Consider the following 12,312-nt stretch of genomic DNA (forward strand, 5'->3'; position numbering starts at 1 on the left):
TGGCCCGAGTTTTTATTTATTTATTCTATTTATTTATACTTTATTGAACCAAACATGATGTAACAAAGGTTAATAAATAAAAAAATAATAATGTGAGCCGTCACGGGACGCCTGGCAGATGTGAAAACCGTTCGTAGCGACGGCATGCGTCGCCACGAATTATTATAACGAAGAAGCAATGTGAAAATTTGAACTGTTTACCTTACGGTTCAATTCATCAGATAAAGCGAAAAACGTCCAAAAATGGCGGTTTCTTGTATGACGACCCGTATTTATTTTCAAGCTTTTTTATTTACGATATTTGTTGTTATAGCGACACGGATTTACATACTGTGAAAAATCTCTGTAATAACCTGTCATAGACGGACAAATAGCGGATACTTAATATTACGGTTCCGTTTTACCTCCTGGATACGAAACCCTAATAAAAATAACAATTTAAGCAGTTCCCTTGTGACCAAAGCCTAATATCTAAGGGTCGGCAGTACCTTTCACGCACACATGATTTTTAATTAATAACACGTGCGCAAGGAACTTGATAAGAAATAATTTATAGCAATCGTCTCGATCGATGCCTTTGTGTTGATATCTACAATATTGTATAGGTGTCCATGTAACCTGTAACCCGTAAATGTAAATAGAACTAAATAATAGGCGGACCCTTCAACACAATCTAGGTTTGGCACTTAAGAAAAATTGTATTTTTACAGAAACTTTGCAAATCATAAATATCAGCTCTAAATACTTTTTTATTTCTTGTTCCCAGTTGGAAAATTTGAAATTTGAAATTTTGGAAACCACTGTATTAGTAGATTTAGTACATTTGACTAAAACACATAAAATACTAAGTACATATGTATACGGGTGGCAACCCTAACACAGTCCCATGACACTCGGTAATTTCGTCCCTCGAGACTACCAAAAAAGTAAAAAAGTCGGTTCGGTTCGTGACCGTAATAAACAAATATGTGCAAAGCAATCATTAAAGTCGAAACTGTCACCACAAGGAGAACCTGAGGATAAAAATAGATTATTCTAAAGCTATTTTTATTTTTTATTATATCAAAGCTCGATTCGCTCGATTCCTTTTTAAAATAATTTTCTTTCTGTTTATTTGAGCGAGCGTGTAAACTTTGAAGTAAATGTTGCTCCAAGAAAAACAAATGTTTATTTATTTAGTGGTATAAATGAATATTATTTTTTGTCAAAATATTGAGATTTTGCATTAATGATCATAAGTAATTTAACAATTAAAAACCATGCTTAATTGCTCAAAACAAATCGTTAATACTGGCGATCCTGATGAGGAGAATGTGATCAAATTAGTAAAATCGCATATTGTCATCCGTTCAAAGTGGGTATAAATCAGGTTCAAAGATCCCGTTACATACATACATATCTACATACATACAGTTCAGGCTAATAAAAACAGGCAAGCCACGAACAGTTGATATTAAAAGTTAGTGTGAAATAAGCCTTTATAAAACAATGAACGGAGAAGTAACAGAGAGTAGTGAAGAGGAGAGGCCTTGTCCTCTATGGGAGAGGCTCACGTGCGGCCGCTTCTACGCCAGGTTGTGCCGGCGAAGGCTGCGGCGGAAGGTGGCACCTGAACTCGGGAACAATGGGAAGACGCGGTAAGATTATTTTATACTTTTAAACAAAGAACGAATGACTGAATGAATGAATATACTCGTAAGTAGGTATGAATGGTTGAATGAATGAAAAAATATAAATGTGTCGTATGAATGTGGGCACGTTAATTGTAGAAAGTAGTTTAAAATATGCTTTTTATACGAAAAATTCGAATGTTTGAACAAAAATAAAATAAATGACTCAATTAACAAATAAACAATTAAAATATATATTATAATAAATAATTAAACGATGTAATGGTTATTATTCTTTAACAGTTTAATCCATCGATTAAACTATTGAACAGTCAAACTACAATATTTTGAATTTGAATAATTGAATGAATAAATGAATCAATGCATCAATAAGAAATTTATAATGGTAAAATAGAAATGTTTATGTTTCGACTTCGGAGGCACTACCTCCTTATTTATTTCTACCTAATTAGAGCAGTATTCAGCGCTGCTGGGTTTTGGTTTGAAGGGCGTGGTAAGGAAGATATTTATCCAAGGCAATCCAAATTAATCCTCAGAGGTAGCGACGTATCTATGCCCGACTTTAGGTAGAGTTCTAATCTTATTTGGGATTGATGACAGATGGGCAGCGGTAGCCATTTACCATCAGGTTAACTATGTTAGTACTGTGGCGACTTCCCGCTACCCGTCAAGAGATGGCGCCACGAGTATTCTGAATCACGCTATCGAAGTTTTTTAAACATCTTGCATATATACAAGCACCGAACTGAGACTGTCGGAGCTCGACCGCTCCCCGGGCATGATCACCTAGCCCGGCGGGAGATCTCCCTTTGCCAAAATATGCATTTTTACTACTTACGTTTCTCCTTGTAATACAGAAAAATAAAGAATCAACATAAAGAAATCACTGCATCAGTTAATATTGAATAAAAATATTGTTTGGACAAAGCCCACCCTGTAATTCTGAGGTACTTTCGTAATAGTTTCCGGGTTACGTGGAAACTAATCTTCGTCACGACATTCGTCGAAATCAGCTACCACGTTTAATTGAGAATGAGGGTAATAATTAGAGTACAAATGTATGTTTCGTGCTAACCTTAGGAAAGAGAAGAAAGTTATTGTTTGGCGAAGATTGTACGTTTTTTTTAATGTAAAAAAGTTAGAATGGAAGTAATCTAAAGGTGGTAGCCAGTCGTTGTTCAACTCCAAAGGCACCACCATATATTTCTGCCGTATAACCTCTAGCGGCTTAAGGGGGTGGGGGTGGAAGGGCTGTCCGCTCCGGGCCTCCGATCCTGGGGGGCCTCCAAATATAGTTGCTAAAAAAGGTCGTCAAAACCCATAGATTAGTAAAGATTACTCACTCCTAACAAGGAAATGTACCCAGTTTTGAGAATTGAAATAGTTGCGTAAAAAAGTTTTGCCACGTCTCCGTGCTAAAATGTCCCTGAAATATTTGTAATAATTATTTATTTATTATGTAAATTACACAGTATTAGCTATTTATTCGTAAATTTTCTCTAAAAATGTTTTTATTAGTCAAGAAAAAAAAAGAACTTACTAATAAGCTGTTTGTGGCTTCATTCAATTTCAAGGCGGCGAAGTATTTTTACTCATCTGTGTACTTAATGGAAGTAACCTAAAAGTGGAAGTCTTTAGTTTTTCGGCTCCGGAGGCACCACGACGCCTATTTTTGATTCATAACAACAGTGTTAAACGCTGATATGCTCTGTTTTGAAGAGTTTTGTTTCGCAGCGTGTACCTATGTTTGCAAAAAATCTGATAGCATTGGTTGGACATTTATTAATTACTAGTTTTTTTCCCAAAAAGAAATAATATGGCATACTAACATACATAAAACTGATAATTCGTACCTTCATTGGAATGACAGTGGCGCCATCTGGCGAAAATCGTACGAACTCTGAAAAATTCGTGGGCTCATGTACAACACTTGGCTAAAGTTCATCACTTTCATCACGTTCATCACTCAAGATCAAATGGATAGACTTTTTGGTCCAAAAGATCGATTCTCCGATTAATCGATCTTAGATCGCTATCCCTAGTTCCCGTGGGATTTCCGACATAAAAACTATCATATGTCCTTTCTCGGGTTACAAAGATAGTCTATTGTACAAAATTTCATTAAAATCGGTACAGTGGTTTAGGCGTGAAGAAGAGACAACCAGACAGACAGAGTTACTTTCGGATTTATAATATTAGTAAGGATTATTATAAGTAAAAGATAGTAAACATGCATGCATGCGTCGTCATGGCGATATTTTATTTCAAAATATTAAAAGATTATAAATAATGTTATTGCACAGATACTTAATTTTAAATCACGTTGCTTAAATCTCTAATTTAGTTTATATTTTTATCAATAATTCACAGATAATATGAAATATTTTAATTTAAAATCATTACAGTTTATTAATCGTCCTTTAAATCTTAAATTTTGTTGTTAATGTTTGTCAATTAATATTATGTGTCCCAATTCTTCATACTTGACCCAGTGGCCAACACGCAACACGCATATTGCGTGCCATTTATAATTCCAATAAAGATATTAATCCAAAATGGCGGCTTTTGTATACGCTTCTCGCTCACGTGTTATAGAGAATGAGTGAGAAGGAGATAGTGCCGCTTTTGAATTACTATCTGTATTGAAACAAGTTAATTTCGTATAATTTTTCCAATTTTCACAATAATACAAGAGCTCACGCACGCCATCTTTACGTTTAATCTGTGCATAGTAAATTAAAATGTCAGGTTTTAATTTAAAAAATAAAAATATAGATTAAAAACTAAAAACCACGCTAAAATCGCACAAGGAAAATCTTAATGAGGAGAATGGGAAAAATATTAAAATCGTTTATTGTCACAAGTCTGTGACATGTGTTCAAATTTTTAAATTAATCGGATCGTTCAAAGATTCCGTTACATACATACATACATGGTCAAGCTAATAAAAGCGTGGTAATGATTCCAATTTCTGCCCGTTACTAGGATTTGTACTGTACTGGTACTATGGACACCTGTAGTCAACCCTAGATAAGATTAGATTCCTACCTGAGGTCGACAGATGCACGCTACCCCTGAGGACTAAGTTGCAAGTTCATATCCCCTAACACACTCTTCAAATCAGAATACAGCGCTTAATACTGCTGTTATGAGGCAAAAATAGTGTGCCGCGAGAGTCGAAATAGGTACAAAGGGTTCTCCCACCTTCAACGTTTTTTTTTTATAATATAGGAATAGCAGACGAGCACGCAGTCCACCTGATGGTAAGTGCTACTGCCGCCCATGGACATCTGTAATCAACACCAGATAGGATTAGATATTCCTCCCTGAGGTCGGCCACAAATGCGCCGCTACCCCTGAGGGCTAAGCTGGAACGCCTCGGAAAAGTCTATCTCCCTTACCACACCCTTCAAAACGGAATACAGCAGCACCTAACACTGCTGCTATTAGGTAGAAATAGGTGTAGCGGTGGTGCCGCCGGAGTCGAACCATAAAGGGTTCTACCACCTTCAACGTGATAGAATAATGGCCCTAACATTACCTAAACTAGGGAATATTAAACATAATAAGTTATTAAACAAAGTACCTTAATGTCATAGTCATCGCGTGATGGCGCGAACGAAACAAAATGGCCACTCCATTCGAATTGTTAATGGGTTGTCATATAGACAGTATTTACCAACGCTGTGTTTACTGTCCTTCATGCACGTAAGTACTGCACGAAAAAAAAAACATTTTTTTTGGGAGGTTGGTGAAAAAAAATCAAGCAACCCCTGCCTTTTTTCCACAATTTTAGGAAACAAGATTTCAGTCCAGCAGCAGTAACAGCAGTGTTAAGCCCCGATTTGTTCTGATCATAGATTAGTAAAGATTACTCACAAGAAAATGTACCCAGTTTTGAGAATTGAAATAGTTGCGTAAAAAAGTTTTGCCACGTCTCCGTGCTAAAATGTCCCTAAAATATTTGAAATAATTGTTTATTTATTACGTAAATTACGCAGTATTCGTTATTTATTCGTAATTTTCTCTAAAAATGTTTTTATTTGCCAGGATTAAAAAAAAAGTACTTACTAAAATAAGCCGTTTGTGGCTTCATTCAATTTCAAGGCGGCGAAGTATCTTTACTAATCTATGGCTCTGGTTAGAAAGGTGTTGTAAAGGCGACATACCTATCTGAGGCGTTTCAACTTAGACATCAGGAGTAGTAAGTAACACATCTGTTGTCGACATTACCACTTACCACCAGAAAGACTGCATGCTCGTTTAATACAAATAAATAATAATATATAAGTATAATCTAAAAATATTTTTGAAAAATAGAGAGAGAAGAGAAGAAGAGAAGGAGCAGATGAATTTAAATTAAAAAGTATAAGATGAAAGCTTTTTTACCCGACTGCCAAGGAAGGGTTATGTTTTTCGCGCGTATCTTGTATGTTTGTCTTTCTTTATTTGATCCGATCTAACAAACGCCTGGATGAATTTCAACAGTTAAGGTGTCCTTATATTTGTCTCAATGACCCGAGTGTCCTTAGATAGGTGTTAGTAAAAAAAATCAAAATGGCGGATTTTTGGCGCGAAATAGTAACACATTTAAAAAAATAAGTTAACCGAACCTATCGAGTAGGATACCAAATGAAAGGAAATTAAACGGAGATTATAAAAACATATTTGTATATATATAAAACAGCAAGGTGACTGACTAACTAAATGACTTTTTCATTTTTCAGAAATCAACGTACCGCCTAAACCAAGGACCTTACAGTTCTGAAATTTTGCACATAGGTTTTCTATATAGCGTGAATAAGTACTAAGAAAGGCCTTTTGGAAATTCTACCCTTAAGAGGGTAAAATGGGGGAAAACAGTTATTTTGAAATCCTTTAATTTTGAAGCAACTACTATAAAATTTTGTATTTGGCTTTCTGGATAGGAACAAAGACGCACTTATTTTTCCCCCTCTGAAAAATCAACCTCGTAGAGGGTAAAATAAGGGTTAAAAGTTCATTTGAACGATCGTCAATTTTGAAGCAAACACTATGAAATTTTGTATCAGGCTTGTTGGATAAAAATAATGAAATACTACCTCTAACGAGGTAAAATAATGACCGAAACTTTGATTTACTGAATTTATATATTTTATAGACCGTAAATGGTGGATTTTTTTGCGAAATAGTTTTAAAAAAAGCGTTTTATAAAAAGTTAACCAAACCTATCGAGTAGGGTGTCAAAAGAAAGGAAATTAAGGGGAGATTACACATACAATATATAATATATCTTATATATAAAATTCTCATGTTAGTTACCGTACTCCTCCGAAACGGCTTCACCGATTTTTACCAAATTTTATATACATATTTAGTAGGTCTGAGAATCGGCCACTATCTATTTTTTTTTACCCCTAAGTGATAAGGGTTGTTCACCCTTAACATTTTTTTATTATATGGCAACACAACGTTTGGGGGTCAGCTAGTATACTCTATATACACATCGAGATGACTGTCTGACTAAATGAGTGAGTTGCTGTGCCAGAGATCAACGCAAAGGGAAACCGCTGAACTTAAGCGTGCTGGAATTTTAGACATAGGTTCTTTATATAGCGTAAATGAGCACTACGAGGATAAAATAGGATAATATTGTTTGAACATCTTTCGTTTTTGAAGCAGACACCTACTATGAAACTTTGTATTTGGCTTTCTGGATAAATATAATGAAATGCCCATTTCACTGCTTTTGGAAATTCTACTTCAGCCTTTTTGGTGCAGTCGGGTTTTTGATTTTTTTTAATTAATTACTTGTTGAAAGCAATGATAGTTAGTTTTATTCTTTGTTTCATTAAAAAACGTCAAATGATAATTAGATAAAACTCTTTGTTTTTGGAATGGGAAAAACCTACAATTTATTTGCAGACCGTACTGCAACTAATGTGAGCGGTTGATAAATTTTTATTCATAGCAGTGTTGGACTGTAAGTCCACCGAAAAACATTTTAAGGACAATGAAAAAAGTATTCAGTGAAATATTCCTTCTTAACTTTACCGGTCTTGTGTAACTCAGTTTAATATTATTGTATTCCTGTGATTTCTCGCGCAGGGAATTTTAGTTTCCACCACGGGTCCCTAAATATGAAAAAAGTACCAAATTTTTAATGAATTAGACAAATTGTTGTTTCTCCCACAAAAACAAAAAAAAAATTACTTACGGTATCCGCGCTATGAACTCTGATGGAGTTTTTTATGTACTTTGGAAACTAATTATTATACTTATATAATAATATATAAGTATAATAATTACTTAATTAATTAATACTTATAATTTAAACTAAATTAAGAATAATAATTATAATTAATCGTCACATAATGTCAAAAGTGAAATTTAACAAGGATCGTCGTAAATCGAGCATCAATTTTGAAAATTTTCGCCGCTTCCACTTCTTGGACAGGTTAGTTTTCATTTTCAGATGGTATAGAAAAATGAAATTATATTTGACACACTAAGTATATTGGGGATTGGAAGAAATAATTTAAATAAAATAAAACCCCTAGCATCTGTAAAGTAAAAAAAAACTCATTTTGGTGAACAATTTAAATTTCGCGATACAAGGGTAACGTAAGATAAGGTAAGGTAAAAGGAAAAGTAAAAGTAAGTAAGTAAAGGAAAAGTAAGGAAGGAAGGGTAAGGAAGGTAGGAAAGGAAGGTAAGGTAAGATAACGACACCCGTGATTTAAAAAGCGTCAAGCCGTTTAGGCTATAGGTTTTACCAAAGAATGAGACATACATCATAGGTACGCTCGAGAAACATTACCTTCTGCAATAAAAAAGGGTAAAAATAGCTTTCCATTGAAAACTCTGCCTACATTTTTAGCAATTAGCGTTCTAGTAATAGATTATGTGATTGCTTAAGCACTAACGACAGAATACCGTGTCACAAAACAATTTTGACGTAAAAACCAAGCTTACATGAACCGTGAATGCAAACCTAGAATAATTTCAATAGCTTTTTGATTTATGGCAGAAAATAGAAACGTTTAGTGATTAATTACTTTGTCTGACAGATTGCTTGATCTATGACTGTTACCTACCTCCTCCCTTAACCCATTGTGCACTTTGGGCATGGTTTATTAATTTTCAAACAGAATTCATGTCAATGAAAATTAGTAAAAATTAGTCATGTCGCTTACTTAAGGTCTTGTGGAACAGACTAATCATAATCAATTTAATAAATTTGCATGCGATTCAATCAGAATCATTCATTTATTCATATAATTACTTCATCACCAAGCTATTACCATCCCACAGCTGGACACGGGTCTCCGATCGGAATGAAAAGGCTTAGGCCATAGTCCACTGCGCTGGCCAAGTGCGTATTGGTAGACCTCACATACCTTTGAAATTTTTGAAAGATATGTTACACGTATCCAGATTTTTTTATTTATTTAAACTTTATTGTAAACCTAGTGGTTACAAAGGGCGAACTTAATGCCTAGTGGCATTCTCAAAAACGATTCGCTCACGATGTTTTCCTTCACCGTTAAAAGAAATGATAATTAATTTCTGTGTAGCACATAACTTTGAAAAATTAGAGGTGACTGAGATGAATCTTGGACACTTCGATCGAGACGGGGTAGAATCGTGCCTAGGAGTGAGATAGTAATAGGTTGACGACAACAACGACAATACCTAATTACATACTTAAAAGCATTTTTTTTACATAATATAGAATTAGCAGACGAGCATGCAGTCCACCTGATGATAAGTAGATACTGCCGCCCATGGACAATTGTAATCAACCCCAGATAGGATTAGATATTCCTACCTAAGGTCGGCCACAGATGTGAGGACTGAGCGGAAAAGTATGTTTTCCTTACCATACCCTTCAAACGAGAACATAGCAGCGTTTAACGCAGCTGTTATGATACAGAAATAGATGTGGCGGTAATGCCGCCGGAGTCGAATCACAAGATTCTACCACCTTCAACTGTGTAAACCATCCTCAGGAGCCGGGAGTCGCGTCGGCGCATCAACCACCCGCCCTCAGCGCAATACAGCGCGCTGAGCGAGCGCGTGCGAACCAGCGCACCAGCTGCGTTGCAATGCGCGCTCTTCTGCGGCGGTGCGCGCTGCCGGTACGAGCTGCCGCAGCAACGCTCTGCTGCTGTGCAAGGGCTGTACTCACACTGGTTAGTATACCACTATCTTTTAGGGTTCCTTACCCAAAGGGTAAAAACGGAACCCTCTTACTAAGACTCAGCTGTCTGTCCGTCTGTCACAGGGCTCTATGTCATTAACCATAATAGATAAGCCAACTGATTTTTTTACACAGTATGTATAAAGGGCCGCTATAACAACAAATACTAACAATAAAAAAAATTGAAAGTAAATAGGCGTTGCCATACAATATCTATTTCTCGACATTTTTCGCTTTATCTATTGAACCGTAATAGGTAGAGTTCAAATTTCACAATGTTTTTACATCATTCGCTGCTTTAATAATAAATACTTAAAAAAATCATAAGAAATTTGATGGTACGGAACCCTCCGTGTGCGAGTTCGACTTGCAGTCCACCTGATGGTAAGTGACTGCCGCCCATGCACATCTGTAATCAACCCTGGATAAGATTATTTTCCTACCTGAGGTGGACCGCTGCGCCGCTATCCCTAAGGACTAAGCTGGAAGGCCTCGGAAAAGTATGTTTCCCTCACCACACCCTTCAAACCAGAACACATTAAGCATAAAATCATATCAACATAAATATTTCATTAGGTAATTCCATGGAAAACCCTATTTACTCTACGCTCAGATAAGAAATGTAAGACAACGCCTCGCCGAATTTTCTAGTAAAATACAAAATAGTATTTTAATAGCATTTTCAAATATAAAAAAGTTAAATATAAAAATGGTTAATTCGTACTTTCATACCGGTGTTTTTAAACTGTAATAAGAGGATAATTTTAATTTTCACAATGTATTTACTATAAAGACTAACATAATAACGAAATATCCAAAAAAAGTAATACAGAACCCTCTGTGTGAGAGATCGATTCATGCTTTAATTATTTACTGTTTTAATATCTTATTCCAAAACTTTATCTATGTTTTTTTTGTCTGACACCCATCACAATACTACATACTTAGGTAAAGGTGGTAAGTCCAGGGAGGTTACTACCATCTCTTAAAACAATATTATTTTAATCATACTTTTACTTTTTTTGCAGGAAATTTAATTTTTTAAGCAAAATATGACAATTTCAGTTGGTTTTATACAATGGATAAGCGAAAAATTAATAAGGGTTTAAGTTAGTTCAACCACAGTATAAAGATATCCTTATACTGTGGTTCAACTGTGTATGACGGAATATTTTACTGTTTTAAGGAGGAAATAAAAATTCCTCAACTATGATGGTTTTTAAAACATGGTGGTAGGCCCCCAGTCCCATTTCTAACTAAATTATGAGTGAAAGAAAAACATTATTTTAATTATTTCGTGTTTACGAACAACTTTACGTTTTGGGTCAAGGTTTAGCTTTATTTTTATTACAGCCTTAATTTCACCCTTCAAATATTACAATAAGAAGGTACATCTGTCTGCTTGTGATTTAAAAATACGACTTTATTAAATAGTACATTACAATACGAGGACGAAAAATTTTTTTCTGACAAGTGTGAGTTTGCAGGCCGAGCCGCAGGCGAGGACTGCAATCACACGAGTCAGAAAAACATTTTTCGTCCGCGTGTTGTATAAAATTTTATATTACGGGGTCGGAAATGGGGGTTTTGCGCACGCGAAGCGTGCGTAAAACGTCCATTTACGCACGCCGTGATATAAAGATTATTTTATATCACGGCGTGCGTAAATTGACGTTTTACGCACGCTTCGCGTGCGCAAAACCCCAATTTCCGACCCCGTAATATAAAATTTTATACAACACGCGGACGAAAAATGTTTTTCTGACTCGTGTGATTGCAGTCCTCGCCTGCGGCTCGGCCTGCAAACTCGCACTTGTCAGAAAAAAATTTTTCGTCCTCGTATTGTAATGTACTATTTTCTACGTTACATATTTCTCTAAATTGTCTCTGGTTTTACGTAAAACATTTAAAAATTGTCTTTGTATTCTTAAACCCGGATTTCTATAAGCGATGAGGTACAATCACTGACCTTACTAAGATGTCACTTTCTGTAATTAAAATAAGTCTCTCTATACCAAACATATTATAGGTAACTCTTCAATTAATTCATATAGGATCTGAGGTAAAAGTCATCTTTGACGAATAGTCATCATGACTGTAATTATTAATAAATAAATCGTATACACAATTTTAACGTTACAAAAATCGAAATTTGATAATTTCTAATAAGCAAAAATTATAGTGGGTAATGTATATTTTTATCCTCAAGCCTCCAAAGTCTAAATTTACATAATATTGAAATTCTATAAAAAGTGTTGTTTCAAACTTAAGTACTTATTTATTATTTATGTGTATATCACTGGGAAATTCTTTAATAATCATCACCTGACAATCACAGAAAAGCATATTTAAAAATATCTAAAAAACCATTATCAGCAGGTAGACAAGTCGGGGGACAAAAGCTAGCTATAATTTTTAACCGAATGTCCACACTTGCGTGACTTCCGAGGGGTAGTAAGGGGTAGAACGTTGCTTATTAAAATAAGTCTTACATTTGGA

At 35.1% G+C, this 12,312-nt stretch overlaps 1 protein-coding gene across 1 annotated transcript in view; it reads left to right on the forward strand.

Annotated features, from left to right (window-relative positions):
• The first annotated feature begins 1,488 nt into the window (after positions 1-1,488).
• LOC140756706 (uncharacterized) overlaps positions 1,489-12,312 on the forward strand; it is a 32,929-nt gene continuing 22,105 nt past the window's right edge. Inside the window, exons 1-2 of the mRNA XM_073092260.1 lie at positions 1,489-1,637; positions 9,611-9,805. Coding sequence (XP_072948361.1) covers positions 1,489-1,637; positions 9,611-9,805 — 344 coding nt within the window. The remainder of the gene's footprint in view (positions 1,638-9,610; positions 9,806-12,312) is intronic.

The sequence above is a fragment of the Epargyreus clarus genome, unplaced genomic scaffold (assembly GCF_041222505.1).
Source record: "Epargyreus clarus isolate Ecla_fem2 unplaced genomic scaffold, WU_Ecla_fem_2.2 ptg000035l, whole genome shotgun sequence".
Lineage (NCBI taxonomy): Eukaryota > Metazoa > Arthropoda > Insecta > Lepidoptera > Hesperiidae > Epargyreus > Epargyreus clarus.